Here is a 17,624-nt window from a genome sequence, read left to right on the forward strand (position 1 = left end):
ACACCTCATGATCGGATCCACCGAACCCACTTCGGACCTTCCGAACTCTTCGGTGCTTCCGAACCATCTTCGGTCCGTCCGATCATGACTCGGTCAAAATTACACATTAAACCTTCTTAATCACCATTACTCCGTTAATTACCCAATTTGGAATTCGGGCTACTACATTCTCCCCCCCTTAAAAAGATTTCGTCCTCGAAATCTAGGCAAGAGAATAAAACACCATTGTAATACACTGCAAATATTCTTCATTACAACTGTATAACAATTACATCCCAGGCTGATCCTGGTTCAGCGCAAAAACCTGACCTTGGGCACGAGGTCGAAGATTCGAACTACCCACTGCCTGACCCTGTCTCCTCTGCTGAACAGTCGTCTGGGATCCAGAACCAGATCCTGCTCCACCTCGCAGCTGAGGACAATTCTTCTTGAGATGACCCATCTCTCCGCACTGAAAACAAGCTCCTGCTGCTAATCGGCATTGCTCCGATGGATGGTTCTTCCCACAATACGCACAAGAATCCTTCTTCTCACCAAAGCGAACAACACCGCTAGACCTTGATCCAGATCCAGAAGAAGAAGAACCAGATTTTTTGAAAGACTGAGGTCGAGGGCTCAAAACACTCGGAGGTCTAGAAGAAAGAATAGCCCTACCACGCTGGAGACTGATCTCTGCTTGACGACACCGGTTCACCAACCCATCGTACGAAGTAGGATTATTACAGACAGTGACTCGATCAAAGATCTCCTGGTTAAGGCCCTGAAGGAAATGATCGTACTTGGCTTCAGAACTGCCACTGATATGAGGAGCGAAGGGTAACAACTCAAAGAATTTCTGCTGATACTCATCAACAGACATACTCCCCTGCTTAAGGTTCAGGAGCTCAATCGTCTTGGCCTGGCGAAGGGCTGGAGGAAAGTACAGCTGCATGAACGCTGCACGGAAATCGGCCCAAGTCGCTCTACCCTGCGACTGAACTATCGGCACAGAAGTCGATCGCCACCACCTGCGAGCACGGCCCTCGAGAAGAAAACTAAGGGTCTCCATCGTCTGCTCATCGGTGCACTGGAATGCACGGAAACAACTCTCCATGCGCTCTAACCAATCCTCTGCATCATCGGGAGTCTCACCGCCAACTAAAGGCTTAGGCCCCATCTGCATGAAACGATGCATATCGAAACGCCTAGGACCATCCCGACGATGACGATGCTCACGATAACGTCTATGATCGTCCTGGTCACCCCATCGACCTACACTCCCCTGACTACTCCCGTCATCAAAATGGTCAGCCATCGCTACAACATAGAATGGGGAACTAGTAAATTGGTCAACGGAAATCCCAAAACAGAAATCTATATCCCAAAATCATACGCATGCTCTGATACCATAAATGTAGTGACCCGTTCCAGAATCACCTACTAGGCAAGAACTAAGCATGCAATTAACCTAATTAACAATAATCAGAGATAACAGCGGAAAATAGTCAACAAAATAATGGTTATACAACCCAATCGAAGTCTAGAATAACTCAAAATAAAATATCCAATACAACCATATCGAATCAAAACAATACCGATAAACTAAACCAACCAGCTACTCAACGTCCTCCTCCTGCTCCTCCTGAGCTGTCCAACCTGAGGCCTGCCCCGTGGGAATGGGGTGTCCAAGAATAAACAAAACCGAGGACGTGAGCGATAAGAACGCCCAGTACAAAAGTATGAGTATACAGACCTATATGAAATGCACATGCTATGATCATGATACCGGGGTAGTCAAGAAACAGGAGTCACAAAAGGATCTCAACAATGCTCAGTCTAGAGGCGCCAAGTGGATAGTGCCGCGCGGTACACCTCTGGGTCACTGCATCCACTACAAGACAGACGTGGACCTAAAATGTCCCGGACCACCGAAGCCCTCCCGACCCGTCGGCCACTGTGTACTCTCGGTGTCCATGCGTCCACAAGACAGGGCTGAGCGGCCCCAAGATATAGCTTATCTCGAAAGAGATACAGCTCAACAGTAAAGGCTATCTCGAAGGAGATACGGCTCAACATGAAATGCAACGTGCAGTAATAACCGTGACATAATAACATGCATCATATGACATATAACAATGCAGCAAATAATCATGCAACACATATATGAATGTATACTCAACCAGGATATCTCGGATAGTACTTTCGTACCTCTATCACAGCAAGCCTATCCTTACGCAACACCGCTAATCAGGTCTAGAACAAGCCTACGCATCAAAAGCATACCCAATGAACAATACTACCATGCTCAACTAGCAAAACCAGTACTCCCTAGTACTACCAAAGGTTTAGGGTTTACCTTCGTCCGTCGACAGCCCTTTGATGTCGATTGCCTCGTAACTCAGGCGCCGCTACGCTACTACTCCTGGCAGCTCTTGGCTATCGCTCGACCAACAACTAACCCTAGAAACCTTCCAAACTCTCCAAAATGAGAGAAAACTCAAGAAATTGGCAAGTCAAAATGAGAAATCCGAGCACTATTTATAGGCCATGTTCGGATCCTCCGAACAACACTTCGGAACGTCCGAACGCTACGTGTCCATTGGCTCTTGACAGCTCATGATCGGATCCTCCGATCATACACTTCGGACCGTCCGAACATGCACGTGTCCAGCTGCTCTTGACACCTCATGATCGGATCCACCGAACCCACTTCGGACCTTCCGAACTCTTCGGTGCTTCCGAACCATCTTCGGTCCGTCCGATCATGACTCGGTCAAAATTACACATTAAACCTTCTTAATCACCATTACTCCGTTAATTACCCAATTTGGAATTCGGGCTACTACAGGACCAAAAAGAAAAAGAAAAAATCTATCAATTTTTGTTAAATAATGGAATCTTTATTTACAAATGTTGTAAACCCATGAATTCTTTGTGATATTATGTGGATTTGGTCATTTGTGGGTTTTTTTACTGCTCGATTCATAGGTCATTTTCCCTGTTTTCTGGGGCACACAATGTCGCAATGCATGTGCTTGTCAGCTGTGCTTGCTATCATTGTTTAGCTGACTCTCTTTGTGTTATGTTTTACTTTTCTTGAATCTCAAACATTTTAGGAATTTGTGACCATGAATTTGTCAGATTTATAATATCTTCATATATGCCTGCATATGTTTTTTTATTGGTAGACAAAGCCCACTATTCATTCGTCGATTAATAAATTTATGAGAATTGAAAAAGAAGACACTTTGAGGATTTTGATTTCTGAGTTCTGTTACTTTATATCTTTTTGAAAAGCCCTTTTACTGAATCGGGTGATGGGTTATTTAACACACTCAGTTTCATGTGTAATATGGCTTTTTGGGTTGTTATTTTTGGTGGGAAAATGTTTCTGTCTTTTAAATATTGAACAAGAAAATGATAGGATTAAACAGTTACCTGGAGAGCCTTCAAATGTTGGATTCAATCAGTATTCTGGTTATGTAACTGTAAATCAACAGGCAGGGAGAGCACTATTTTATTGGTTGACCGAGGTGCCTACAGATAGAGACCCTGATTCGAGGCCATTGGTTTTGTGGCTTAATGGAGGGCCTGGGTGTTCTTCTATAGGTTATGGAGCTTCCGAAGAAATCGGGCCTTTTCGGATCAATTCTGATGGAAAAACCCTTTATCTCAATCCTTATTCTTGGAATTATTGTATGTAGGATCTAGATGTGAAATTTTGAATTATTTTGGTGTGAATGTGATTCTGATTTCCTCGATTGTTTTAATTTGCTTTGGCAGTGGCAAATTTGCTTTTCTTAGAGTCTCCTGCTGGTGTTGGTTTTTCGTATTCAAATACTTCCTCGGATTTGTATGATGCAGGTGATAATAGGACAGGTAATATCTCAGGAATCTGGAATTTTGATTCTTAAGAATGCTGTTCTTACCTGGCAATGGAAATATGTTTTTTTTTCTACTGTGCTGTGATACGTGAAATACATGTAAGTGCAATTGCAGCTTAAAGGATGTTTGAGATTGTACCAAGAACTATCGCTGACAGTAAAGTAACGATGTAATTCTCATCTTTTATACCACGTAACTGCCAAAATCAAAGGTCATTTAGGCATCTATAATTGTTGCTTCCTAACAATCATTCTTCTGACAACGGCACCAATTTGCAACTCATGGGAATTGAGTATGAGATAATGGCTATGATGCTAGTTGTGGGACATGTTGTTTTTTGTTTTATCAAATGTTATTGCTGATTGTATTTGTACAATTCAATTTTTATTTTTAGTATCACATCTCAAGCGCCATGTTAAACCGAGCACCACATACATAGCCAAACAGGGTAGCAGTTTGCTCCCCAACATTGATATAAAACTTGCGGTCCCAAGTAAATGCGAGTGATCCTGTGCATGATTTAACGGTGCAAAATGAATCTGGTGTATGTATAAATAAAACTGTGCGTCACGGAAAGAATCATGATTTCTTTAACATGTGCTTTGTTTTGCATTCTTGATTTTTGATTGTCTTGGATATTGGTGTAATGAATTTGTAGCGGAAGATGCATATGTTTTCCTGCTCAACTGGTTTGAAAGATTTCCTCAGTACAAGTGCAGAGAGTTTTACATTGCTGGAGAAAGCTATGCAGGTTTGAACTGTGCTGTCTTTTCGAATACACAAGTCAATGATATGAAACAGTTAGTCGGTGAATAGCAGATACATTAATCCTGGCCTTTCCACTCTTCTTTTCAGGGCATTATGTTCCGCAATTATCTCAAATCGTGTATGAAAGAAACAAGGGAATTCAAAATCCGGTGATCAATTTCAAGGGATTCCTGGTATTAGATTTTATAGTTTACACAATATTCAGATTAAATTATAGTCACAACAGTTCAATATTAAAAGCTTTGGCATATTCTTTATGTTTGAAACGTCACTAATTAGGTGGGAAATGCTGTCACTGATGATTACCATGACTATATCGGCACATTTGAGTATTGGTGGACTCATGGTTTAATTTCAGATTCAACTTACAAAATGCTACGCATAACATGTGACTTAGGATCCGCGACTCATCCTTCGACAGTGTGCCTTAAATATCTTGATATCTCGGATAAAGAGATGGGGAATATTGACCCGTACAGTATTTACACTCTCCCTTGCAATGGAACTTCTTCATTTAATCGCCGAAGGAGCCACTATGTAAGTAATTGTATTCTAGAAAACTTTTTAAATTGCATAAATTTACATGTGATGCACATGTGAAGATGCGTATCAAACATATAGTGAAGGCCATATGTTCCTTGTCATAACAAGCCTTTTCTTGATTCTCTTGGTCAACTACTGAAACCGAACAAAATTTGTCAATGAATTTTGAGTAGTTTTAAAAATATATCGAATTGATTACACCATGAAGAGCAACATTTACGTGGTTCGGCCATGACAGCATGCTTGCACGACATATGCAAAATGGCTAAAACTTTATCATATCTTATTATATAGATTACAATCATCGTCTTTTTATATTAGGTTAAATGTATTGGGATAAATATAATAAAAGATCTTTTACATTGTTAAATACAATAAAACATTCATATTTTAATAAAATCACTTTCATGTAATATGCCATAAATTTCTAATGTTGAGTGTTATTTTTTGCCCTTTCCAAGTCATTTTCTCTTCCTTGTATAGCCATGGATGTGGAGAGGATATGATCCATGTACGGAAAAGTATGCCAAAGTTTACTTCAATATCCCTGATGTTCAAAAGGCATTCCATGCTAATGTGACAGGGGTTGCCTATCCATGGAAAGCATGCAGGTGATCTTATAACTCTTATCTCGGCTTATGCACTAATGCTCAAAAATCACGATCATAATTTGTATCAGAGCTCTTCAATTTGCAGTGATATAGTTGGTAATTATTGGGCGGATTCTCCTCTGTCAATGCTTCCTATTTATCAAGAACTTATAGCTGCTGGTCTTAGGATCTGGGTATTCAGGTACAAAATCCTGTTTCTTCTCCATTTCTGAATCTTATTTTCCCTTCATGTCTGATTTTAGATATTTTATATATCATGCAATGATGGCCCAGAATTTATAAGAGTCAACTTTATGAATTGAAAGTGTGAAACTTGTATTTCTAAAAAAAATTATGTGTGAAATATATATGCTTGTCTGTCCTTTGTAATGGATGAAACATTTAATGGCCATTTGTTGTCTACACTTTCAGTGGTGATACTGATTCAGTGGTTCCTGTCACTGCAACTCGTAATTCAATTGTTGCTTTGAAGCTTCCGACAGTTAGAAGTTGGTATCCGTGGCATGATAAAGGAAAGGTGAGTGAGTAGAATTTACCAAACTTTGAGCACTCTTTATTTTGTTTGTGTCTCAAATTATAGACTTTTGTACAATTTAGGAAGCATTTTATGCATACATAGATACATTTTTTCATGTACTAGTTTGTGAAAGATTGTTCTGTCCCCCTCCCTGAGATTTTTAAGTCTGCATTTTACAATTAGAGTTGTATACACCCTGCTTCTCACATATTTTATTTTTGGTTTGCCTAAACATTTAGATTACGTGTATAAATCCTCTATACTCTCCCTTTCGGAACACTGGTAGTTGTTCTATCCCGAGAATTGGCATTATGTAAATAGACTGATATCGATTGTGTTTCTTCTGCTATATGTAATGCAGGTTGGTGGTTGGAGCCAAGTGTACCAAGGATTGACATTAGTGACTGTAACTGGAGCTGGACATGAAGTCCCTCTTCATCGTCCGAGACAAGCTTTCATTCTTTTCAAATCATTTTTAGAGAACAAGCCTATGCCTACCTGAATTATGAAAGTTTTTCGACAAAATATCGATTCATCGTCTCTTACTAAACTTTGGGACGATCAACTTACGCCCTGATTAGAAGTTTCTTGAAATATTGTCAATAGGAAATAGGTAAAGTATTTAAAATCTCATACCAATTTCATACATTAGCGTGAACATGTTAATATTAAGGTTTATGGTTCATGTAATATGTACAAGCTTTATTATATAGAGTCGAATTCTTTTCCACATCTTTCATTTGTATTTGTAAGGAGTAAGTTAGGCTTGGTAGATCAGCAAAAAAGAAGGATATGGTTCGACCACCATCCACGGGATGGTCGGTTCAACGCACCCTAGTGTCTCAGACTCGGGATCTACTTTCCTTAAAGTTAGCTCGCATTAGGCATCAAAATTCTCACAAACTGGAAGGCAAAGCATTGAAGGTGACTAGAGTTATTTATTCTTATCAAGCAGAGATTTCTTACACATGGTTTGCATTCATTGTTTCCCTCATTGAACTATCATGACACATTGTATGACTATGCTAACAGGTTGTTATTATCTTTGCGATTATGGATATCCGAGGGTTTTTAACTCCATATAAGAAATTTCGCTATCACGATAAATCCTGGGAAAGTGCAACATCGTCTCCACAAAACTATAAAGAGTATTTCAACATGAAGCACGCAAAGTAATAGAACATGCAATTATTAAAAAAGCGATAGAGTACTAGAAAGTGTTTCTTTTGACAATATAAAGGTCCAAAACCGTGTGACTCTAGCATACACTTTACTACATAACTTCATACGCTCAGAGTTGCCAATGGATCCCCTTGAGGATTTAACTGAAGAAGAGATAAGAGAGTAGCGTGGATGGTGAACTCGATTGTTACATCAATAATGCGGAATCTTCATCTCAATGGCTAAGCTGGAAAGACAATTTAGCTAATCGGCACATGTCTACTTGTTGATATGGCGCGTTTTGTGGCACCAAGCAGTCACCGACGTATATGCATCTGTATCTAGTAGTAGATGGAAACAGAGGCAACTTTTAGTTATGGTGGTTTGTTTGTTGCGGAAGGGAACAAAGCTTTCGATATTTTGTGGTTTCTGGTACTTGTGTATGGAACAATGACAACCAATGTATGCAGTGCTTTGTTTCAGATTCCCTCGATTGATATCAACAAATTTGTTACAATTTTCGATTTTTTTTTGTTGGCTATGAAATTGAAGAAGATGGTGTTGTAGCATGTTCTGAATCACATGCTGGGAGGGAATACAATTGATTTCTCATATTATTAAGTTTTAGCTGTTTATTGAATTTTGGTTTGGGATACTTGTTTTTTTTTGAGTTGGGAGATGTTATGCTTAAGTCTCGAACTTTGTATTTTATATTTTTATGATAAACTTGAGATTTTGGTGTTATAATCATTGATATTATAATTAGGTTTTATATATAGTATTTTGTGTAAGAAGTAATTTTTGTTAAAAAAATTTGGAGGATGTACTAAAATTGAAAACTTGAAAGTGGTTTTTTAGATAGTTAGTCAGATTAATTATCTAACTATGTTTATTATGGGCTTCACAAAATTTATTTATTACACAAAAACTCTTATTAGATCATCTCACATGTTTATTTAATGAAATACATATGTATAATTCGATCTTATGAAATTTTAATCTTTATTTCTATTTTTTTTCCATTTTTTATAATTTTAATCGTTTTTTATTCGAAATGCTGATGCGATATTACGTACATTAACATCTCATCGTCGAGACATTAATGTCACGTCGAAAAACTACTAAAATCGTAAAAAAAAATAACAGATTAATATTGAAAACATAAATATCGCAAACAGACAATGATGTATCGAACTAAAAATATAATTTTTATTTAAAATTTAATTTAATTTATTTTTTCTTTTACAAATGTAACTTTATAGGCCAGTATTTAGTGCGAATTGCCGCATTTTCCCGCCATCTCCAACCCTAAGCTCAAACAAGCAACTGGAATCGCAAACCAACGCCGTTCCTTAACCAAGGTAATCTACCCTTTCGAAAATTTTAGGCTTATTTGTTTGAAAGATCGAAACTTTAATTTGTCCCATTGTAGATTTAAGCTTTATCGAAAAATTTCGCTGTTTCGATTTTAATTGCTGAAGCCCTTTTCGAAAATTATATTTGATGAGTTTCATCCCAATCTTATGCAATTTGCACCGTATGTAGAAGAAAACAAGCTCGCAGGAACTATGGTCCCCGAGTTTTATGGAATATATTAAGATTTACATTCTACTGTCAGATGTTTGTTTGACGGAAACGAAGATTTTATGAATAACTGTACTTTTTCGATTTGTCAGCGCATTATAAACAATTGTTGTAGTTTAAAGGGATATATTGGCATTAATCAATCAATCTTTGAAAATTCATCGTTTGTAAGGGAATGCAAGTCCTTGTATGATGAATTATTTGCTGTACATGAACATGTTCATATCCAAGATTCAACAATTTATTGAGTGAGAAATCTAACGTTCCTATATACTTATGAATGGTTTTTGATTTTGATGGAAAATGATATTGTTTTAAAATTAAGACAGACAAAAAAAGAGAGGGTCATGGACATGGAACATCCACAACCTGAATTACATGGAGGAGCAGATGCTGTGCTCGGGCTTAAACCAAACTCGTCAATCTCTGTAGCTTATCATTCTCTGTTTGGCCCTCATGATGACTTGATGCTTCTTGAACTTGATGATAAGTTAGTTCCTGAAGTCCTCCAGCAAAGGTAAATAGCCTTCAATATTTGTCTGAGTTATTTTGTCCATTTCAAGTAATTTGCTGATCTATTCAGTTCTTATTCTTAATTTCTTCTTAGAGTGATCTTAAGAGGACAGCCTGATGAAGATGCAGTTCTTTGTACAGATACTAAGACATATGCCATTAAATTTGTGGGTACATCCAATTCTGTATTTCTCATACCTCCCTGTGATAAATCTGTGCAAGTATGTAATGATAAAGGTGATGGCAATGTGGTTGCATCTGTTATCAAAGTTTCATCAGGAAGTATGGAACTTGTTGAGACTGCACCCAAACTAGATAGACTTAAGGCACTTCTCTCTCAAAATCCTTACAGCTTTGATGAGGCTTCAAAAATGGACATCTTAGATGAGGGAGAGAAAACTAAGATAGGCTTATACAGATGGGATGATCTTGCTGACATGTTACAGGCTAGTGATGTGGAACTAAGGCTTGGGTTAGAATCTGTTTTAGCAGTAGAAATTGATGGTTACTGGCGAACTTTGGATGATAAATATATGAATGAAATCCTGAACATGCTTCTTTATGACACTATACTGAAAGTCTGGTCAATTAATGCACTTAATGAAGATGCGGTTGTGTGTGCATTAGAAACAGATGGATATCCTCGGAATATTGCATACCATTGCTTGCGAGTTTTCTGTGATAAGGTGCACGAGGATGTTGGTGGGAGTTGTATCTGGAATTTGAATGCAAGGCGCATTTGTGTGCATTTTGCAAGAGAAATCTTAAGAGGAGGAAAGATGAAGCTTGAAGTCTTTATGAATGAATGGATCAGTAAGGTTCCTGATGAAATGAATGCAAGTTTTGACATGTTAGAAGGTGAGGTTCTAACAGAGAAGTTAGGAATGGAGACTTGGATTTACTCCTTTAGTGTATCTTCTCTTCCCTCTACTCCTGGAGAGCGATTTTCCATTCTATTTCGTGAGAGGCCAAGGTGGGAATGGAAGGTTCTAGAACCATTTGTCAGGTATGTTAGAATTGCCCTCTTTAAATGTAGTACGGCTGCATGTCAGTATAAACCATTTCTTAAAAGCATTGTATCGTTGTTTTATAGGGATTTGAGTGTGCCGGGACTTACCTCGGAAGGTTTACTCCTCAAATATACTCGCAGAACTCAACCTACTGCAGATGCAGAGCCTGTATTCAGTGCACGATAGTATTTTGCATGTGTTACTTTGTTTCTGAAATTATCTGTCGCTTGGAAGTACTGTTTTAGTTCCAATCTGATTAAAGTAACAGCCGTCTTTGCTGGGCTTTGATCCCCATATGGAGCTCGATCTTGCTTTTAAAATGCTAGCCAAAACATGCTGAACACATTCCTTCAATGTCGCCACTACGACCGATGGAATGCAACTGACAGTTTTTAGTTGGTTAAAGTTCAAAATGATGGAGGATGATGTTGGGTTGGTTCATTATCCATTTGTTTTATTATAGCGTTCTTGAATGTACAAGACGAATGATGCAAGGCTATGCCATTCGCCAAAATGGTCAAATTAATCGGAGGAATCAACACGAAAATTGAAACGAATGAAATTGTAGAGCCTGGAAGTTGCTGAAGAAATTTTCCTTCAAGGAACCATACAATTTTTAGTTGCAGAAGAAGCAGCTGTGTATGCATTATGCCTATCATTTGCCAGTAAGAACATAACGAGGGGTGTGTTGCATGAGTGATGAAGGCAACTAATGTTGTGTATTCTTTCATACAACAACACTGGATTGTGGCACCTGATGTTATTACACTTCACGTTTTCGTTTAATTTTCGCTCTTTCTTGTTAGAATGGAAACTTTGTTGTGAGAATCGAAACAAAATATGAAAGGTATTTTTTTAACTCTCATATTATTTTATTGAGTAATGATTCTTGAATGCAATAAAATATTCATAATCACTGGTTTCTAATTGGATTTGGATCAAACCGATTTCAACAACTAAAATGCTCATTCCACATTCTCCTTTTATATGCTTGAATTTCAGCAAGTTATAATGTTGGGTTATTAACCTAATCTTGTACAGATCGATTCAGTCATCCATTTTGTGCTTTTGTTTTTTAATGTCCATTTTGCAGCCAAATGACTTATTTCCATGTCAGATATCAATTATTTTTACATGTTTTGTTTTATATATGACCTTGTATTTTCCACGTAGACAACAAACCGACGACCTTAATCCGAGTACTGAATCTCCACCACAGAAACCTGCGACAATATCCCGCTTGGATTCTCCACATCAACATCTCGTTGGATTTCCAAAGTACACGTGGCCCAATCACGTCACAGATTCCAACATCTTCATCCAATAAAATCCCAGATTTGGATTTGCCCATATCCCTCCTTCCCCATATACTACACCCGTCATTGTGTGCATTCCAAACCATTCTCCCCCCAACCAAAACCAAACTAACATCACACCATGGCAGCCAGCGCCTCCATGAGCTGCGGCGTCGCCGTGCAGGCTCGCCCCTCTCTCCTCTCGGCTTCCAAGTCGAAATTCGGGTCGTCGGTCAGCTTCGGCGTCAATTTGACCACATCTAGATTCTCCATGTCCGGCGCCGACTGGATGCCCGGCGAACCCCGCCCTCCGTACCTCGACGGAACCGCCCCCGCGTACTAAGCTTTATCCAATCATCATACAAATTTATGTTTGATCTAGTGTTGAAATGGTCTAGTTGATCCTTTTTTTTTGTTAATGTTTGAAAAATTCAGAGACTTTGGATTCGACCCTCTTGGTCTAGGGGCAGTCCCGGAGAATCTTGAGAGATTCAAGGAATCTGAAGTGTACCACTGCAGATGGGCTATGCTTGCTGTTGTATGTCTTTTTTTTTTCCAACTAAATTGTTGTCTTCAGAAACAAATTTTTTGAAATTTAGTATTTATTATTTTATTTATCAAGAATTTTAATTAACAATATATCATATCTTTAACCCATTAGATATTTGACTCTACTTTGCAAAAATAAAACAAAAATAAAAAATCTCATCATATATGACATCTATGTCATGTGTATGCAACACATTTATGTTCTTTTGGGAACTTTTAAATCCAAAATAATTTCCAAATTAATTACAATTAATTTGGATTTGAGGTACTAATTTACTAATAAAACACCATAATTTTTATTAAATATTTTTTGCCAATTGATTAATGTGCTTAAATTGTTGATAAAATCCAGCCCGGGATCCTTATTCCGGAAGCATTGGGCCTGGGTAATTGGGTCGAGGCCCAAAAATGGGCGGCGACCCCTGGTGGGCAAGCCACTTACCTTGGCAACCCGGTTCCTTGGGGCACTCTGCCCACAATTTTGGTGATTAGAGTTCTTGGCCATTGCCTTTGTGGAGCACCAGAGGAGCATTGAGAAGGACACCGAGAAGAAGAAGTATCCGGGCGGGGCTTTCGACCCGTTGGGCTTCTCGAAAGACCCGAAAACCTTCCATGAATACAAGATCAAGGAGATCAAGAATGGTACTGACCATATCTCTCGTCTTATTTCCGAATTATATAATCCATATTTATCGACTAAATTAAGTTTTTATGATTTAGGGCGTCTCGCGATGTTGGCATTCGTGGGGTTCTGCGTGCAGCAATCGGCCTACCCCGGGACAGGACCATTGGAGAACTTGGCGTATCACTTGGCCGATCCGTGGCACAACAACATCGGAAACATAATTATTCCTTTTAATTAATAGATTCATCAATCAGACATGTAACATGTAATGAATTGGACATTTTGTGTTTAATATCTACTTGATCTTCTTTTACATGGTTTCGTGACTTGTACTACTAGCAAATCACACACACACACACACACACACACACACACACACACATATATATATATATATGTATATATATATATATATATATATATATATATATATATATATATATATATATTACAATTACATAATAGAAAATGGTCAATGATACTCTATTAAGTACTAATTTTTTTTTCTTAATTATTCTAATCGATTTCATGAAATGAAAATAATTGTTTCGTTTTTCAAAACATGGTATCCATTTCTTTTCTTTGTCGCTGAAATTCAAAAGTGAAAGAAAATTATAAACAATTCGGGAATAAATTAGTCATAATAACTGATTAGCAAAATTTATTTGTTTATATCTATAATATATATTATTTTGATCAAATTGACTATTATTTCCATTTGAATAATCATGTTTATTTTAATTTATTAGTGTATTTAGCCCGATTTCTGTTTCTGCATTGATTTTCACAGTAGTTATTTTCTTATTATATTACTATATATATAACTTTTGTATGTACATAGTATTTCGCATAGACCTAATACTTTCACTAAATGCATACATAACTACCATACGTTATAGATACATATACACAATGAGATAGATTACTCAACTTCAACTCAGACGTGACTCCCTCCAGAAATACCATCTCTATCTCCTGATAACATAGAGTACATGTCATTGTCCTCATACAAAGACAATAATTAGACAACTTCCCTTGGGGTGATCAAACGCTCCATATAGAACAATCATAATAAATGCAACACGTGTCTATAAAATGACATATAATATACAATGCAAGCATTTCGTGTAGGTAACAGGTCATGGGGTCTCACAATATGCATGTATGTAGATAGTTCATAAAATATATTAAGTAACCTTTACTTAATTTTGATAATAAAAATTTCTTTTTCGTTACGTTCGTGGGCGAATGTCGTTCGCAAAATTTATATATGAGAAGTTAAAAGAGCATGAAAGCCTCTGTATAAAACCAATAGGCTTTCAAAATCAGAAGCACACATGATATTTCACCTTCAAGAGATGTATACTTTTAAAGAAAAACATTTCTTGTCGTGAACAAGAAATCATAAACAAATAAAAAACACACAGACAATAATTAAATCATTATGATTTGGCCCTAAAGAAACATGGGATTAATTAAATCTCCATGTATGAAAATAAAATAAAAATAATAATTTTTCATAAAATAGTAGCCAGAAGATGAAGTTATATATATATATATATATATATATATATATATATATATATATATATATATATATATATATATATATATATATATATATATATAGAATCGAATCGAATAGAATCTACTTTAATTGTAATCTGAGCACAAATGCAAAAAAGAAATGTGATTCCCATATTACACACTTTATTTTCTTCTTTCCCACCTTTTAAGATAAAAGCAGAATTGCAGCGGGGAATTTCTCCACTCAGCTAGGTCTTTGGTGCTTCATGTACTATTATATCAAACCCTAGTTTAAACTTTGGGTTGCATCAATACATGTATATATTTACATACATACATGCATAGCACTCCAATATTGTTGAACCATAAAATATAACTATATTTTAATATGTTGATATAATATAATATATGCGTCCTATATATATTGAGTTGTGACAGTTTTACTCATGTTTCATGATCTTCGAGTCAATTATAGTCATGTAACTATGTTAATTTCAACGATCAATTTAAAGAATATCATACTTAATTTTTTTTCATAAGTATGTGGTTAAACAAACATGTATGTCATGAGAATTTTTTTTTACCACGTTTAAAAATTTAAAAATGATATCATCCGCTCAAATACAATATTATGATGGGAATGACTAAAATTCATCGCCGAAACATAGTTACTTGATCATAATCGATCAATGAAACATATACAAGAAAAAAAATGACTATCCCTATGGACTAAAATTGAAATTTTGCTATTTGTGTGTGAGTGTAGGAAAATTATATTTTAGTTATATTGCTAGAATATTTTTTTATTTTTGATTATGTTTTCAGTTAATTCACAATCTAGATCCACTATTTTTTTAAAAAAATTTAATCATTTTTCAAAGAAGTGTTGACTTGATATAAAACGGAAAATTACATGATAAAAAATATTATTTCACTGAAAGGCTTTCACAATTGTTAACATTATTGAAATTTTATTTTCTTATGAATTATTTAATTACTTCAACTACTATTTAAGAATAAATTATTTTCTATCTTTACAAATATATGACAAAAATGAGAAATTAACATTTCTAAAGTTTTCATTCTCTTTTTAGTGTTGACAAATTTTGGTCATTTTCTATGTTTATCAATTGAATACACAAAGATAAATATTTTTTCGTAGTTTAAATGGAGATAGGATTTAAATTTGGTTTGTACATATTAAACCTAAATATATATTGTTTTACTATAAACTTCGGACAATTAATTTTTAGCTAATCTGTAGATCCGTGTTATCTATGTCTTATTACTACGGATAAGAAATATAGAATAACCACCTTAATTGACAAAATGTGTATTCCCAGTTCTAAAAGCCCAAAATGTAAATAATTTTTTAAATAAATTATTAAAAAAATAACTTTTAAATTTCATAGTTCTAATAAAAGCTCCATAATTTTTACATAAAAATTACTTCAACACCAAAAAAAAAATCATACAAAAAAATGTATTTTGTATATTACGAAACGCGACGTATTTGGCTCTCTTAATGAAAAGAGCCCAAAATTCCAATTGGTCCAAGGAAATCTCCCCAACATTCCCTTTTTGACCTACATTGACCCTATAAATGTTATCCCTATCCCTAATAACCCACCGTATTCCAAGAAAACACTTTACAGATAGCTATAAACCTAGCTACTATATTCCAAGGAGCACTAGACCTACATTCATTCTTATACAATTCTTTTCACACACATTTATATATTTTAATTTAATAAAATCATTTTTGTTAACTCGAGTGAAGAATTTGTTATGTTTCGATCTCAAACTCGGAATCTCGTCTCTTAATATTTATGAACTATAAGTTATGGTCATGATCCAAAATACTTTGAATTGACCCGAAGGTTTCGATTTGTGAATGACCAAAGGTGAGGTGGTCCAATAAATATTCTCATATTTACAATGAACAAGATTCCCTAAAGGCCAGCAAAAAGCAGCCATCATCATAGCTAGCAATCATCCTGTTTCCTCCACACTCTTCTGCTGCTTAATTTCCCCAGGGAAAAAAAGCTCACCTGCTCCCAATCACCAGTATCGCGCACACACAGACACCAACGTTGGTGTGTGCGTGTTCTTTATCAATTATATGATGAACCCCACACTACACTGTGTGCAGATGAACCCCCTGTGGGCTATGATCCCCACCAAACACTCTACGCCCCATGTTTCTGCTTCAGTTTCATGCATATATGTGTGTGTATACATTGTGAAAGTACATATACGCCCTTCTCTGGCATTCTTGGCTAATCTGGATATTAGTGTATTACATTAATAAAGAAATAAATGGGGAAGAAAAATACAGTGAAAGAGGCCCCGGCCATCTTGAAATATGCTTTCATTTACTAAGAAATTAAATGGAACTTAATTTTTAGTGTACGTGTTCGTGTGTGTTTGGTTCTTGAATCTATATGCATAATAATTGTCTGCTGAAAAAACCCTCCAAGAATTCCCGAAGTTTCAATAAAAGTTGTATTAAAAATGACAAAAACAACCAAGTTATAATATATATATATATATATATATATATATATATATATATATATATATATATATATATATATAATACTCAAAAAACCCCAAAAAAAAATGCACATTTAAAATATAATATAAAAAATAAATAAAGATGGATGAAGTTGATGGGAGGCAAAAATTTATAGGTGGTAACTTTCATGTTGTCTGTTTATAGAGAGTTGTGTATGCCTTATCGGAATATGAACAGAAATCGCATCATTGTAAAATGTTTTCGTTCCACGTGATCAAGTTGTGTCATCTGACACCATACTTTCACCAAAATCATCCTCCTTAATTCTCTTCACCATACCCATATTTGAATCACAGAAATTCCTCAGAAATCATTCATTTTTCCAGCTTACAATATTATGTATACGCAGGCACCTACCTAACATCAAGAATTGGATAAAAAGATACAAGGATTCAAGAAAATCAGCATACAGAAAATACCCATTTGGCAGAATCGCATCAGTATCCCGTAATGGTGAAAAAAGCAATGGAATATAGATT

At 36.0% G+C, this 17,624-nt stretch overlaps 3 protein-coding genes across 4 annotated transcripts; all 3 read left to right on the forward strand.

Moving 5' to 3' along the window:
• Positions 1–2,942: 2,942 nt before the first annotated feature.
• LOC140823359 (serine carboxypeptidase-like 26) lies at positions 2,943–7,031 on the forward strand. 2 transcript variants are annotated; one of them, XM_073184663.1, is made up of 10 exons: positions 2,943–3,675; positions 3,763–3,858; positions 4,523–4,615; positions 4,720–4,805; positions 4,912–5,169; positions 5,659–5,786; positions 5,872–5,967; positions 6,198–6,303; positions 6,665–6,814; positions 6,917–7,031. In XM_073184663.1, the coding sequence occupies exons 1-9, from the start codon at positions 3,297–3,299 to the stop codon at positions 6,803–6,805; spliced, it is 1,383 nt and encodes a 460-aa protein (XP_073040764.1). In that variant the 5' UTR covers positions 2,943–3,296; the 3' UTR covers positions 6,806–6,814; positions 6,917–7,031. The 2 variants fall into 2 exon arrangements, with proteins under 2 accessions (XP_073040764.1, XP_073040757.1); XM_073184656.1 differs by having other exon boundaries at positions 6,665–7,031.
• A 2,364-nt stretch (positions 7,032–9,395) lies between these two features.
• LOC140823370 (uncharacterized) lies at positions 9,396–11,421 on the forward strand. Its single transcript, XM_073184675.1, has 3 exons — positions 9,396–9,565; positions 9,656–10,567; positions 10,655–11,421. The coding sequence occupies exons 1-3, from the start codon at positions 9,396–9,398 to the stop codon at positions 10,755–10,757; spliced, it is 1,185 nt and encodes a 394-aa protein (XP_073040776.1). The 3' UTR covers positions 10,758–11,421.
• Positions 11,422–11,932: 511 nt separating this feature from the next.
• Positions 11,933–13,353, forward strand: LOC140823380 (chlorophyll a-b binding protein 6, chloroplastic-like). Its single transcript, XM_073184684.1, is given in 5 exon segments — positions 11,933–12,202; positions 12,302–12,404; positions 12,768–12,905; positions 12,907–13,057; positions 13,136–13,353. Coding segments are annotated over 5 exon segments (729 nt in total). The 5' UTR covers positions 11,933–12,008; the 3' UTR covers positions 13,279–13,353.
• The last annotated feature ends 4,271 nt before the right edge of the window (positions 13,354–17,624 follow it).

Source organism: Primulina eburnea, chromosome 1, assembly GCF_022965805.1.
Source record: "Primulina eburnea isolate SZY01 chromosome 1, ASM2296580v1, whole genome shotgun sequence".
Taxonomy (NCBI): Eukaryota; Viridiplantae; Streptophyta; class Magnoliopsida; order Lamiales; family Gesneriaceae; genus Primulina; species Primulina eburnea.

What these genes read in the sequence shown, in the direction of transcription:
- LOC140823370 (XM_073184675.1), top strand. Translation starts at nt 9,396, where the DNA reads ATGGACATGGAACATCCACAACCTGAATTACATGGAGGAGCAGATGCT. An exon ending in CCTGAAGTCCTCCAGCAAAG is followed by an intron (nt 9,566 to 9,655) that starts GTAAATAGCCTT and finishes ATTTCTTCTTAG; the next exon opens with AGTGATCTTAAGAGGACAGC. An exon ending in GTTCTAGAACCATTTGTCAG is followed by an intron (nt 10,568 to 10,654) that starts GTATGTTAGAAT and finishes GTTGTTTTATAG; the next exon opens with GGATTTGAGTGTGCCGGGAC.
- LOC140823359 (XM_073184656.1), top strand. Translation starts at nt 3,297, where the DNA reads ATGGGTTATTTAACACACTCAGTTTCATGTGTAATATGGCTTTTTGGG. An exon ending in TCCTTATTCTTGGAATTATT is followed by an intron (nt 3,676 to 3,762) that starts GTATGTAGGATC and finishes TTGCTTTGGCAG; the next exon opens with TGGCAAATTTGCTTTTCTTA. An exon ending in TGCTGGAGAAAGCTATGCAG is followed by an intron (nt 4,616 to 4,719) that starts GTTTGAACTGTG and finishes TCTTCTTTTCAG; the next exon opens with GGCATTATGTTCCGCAATTA.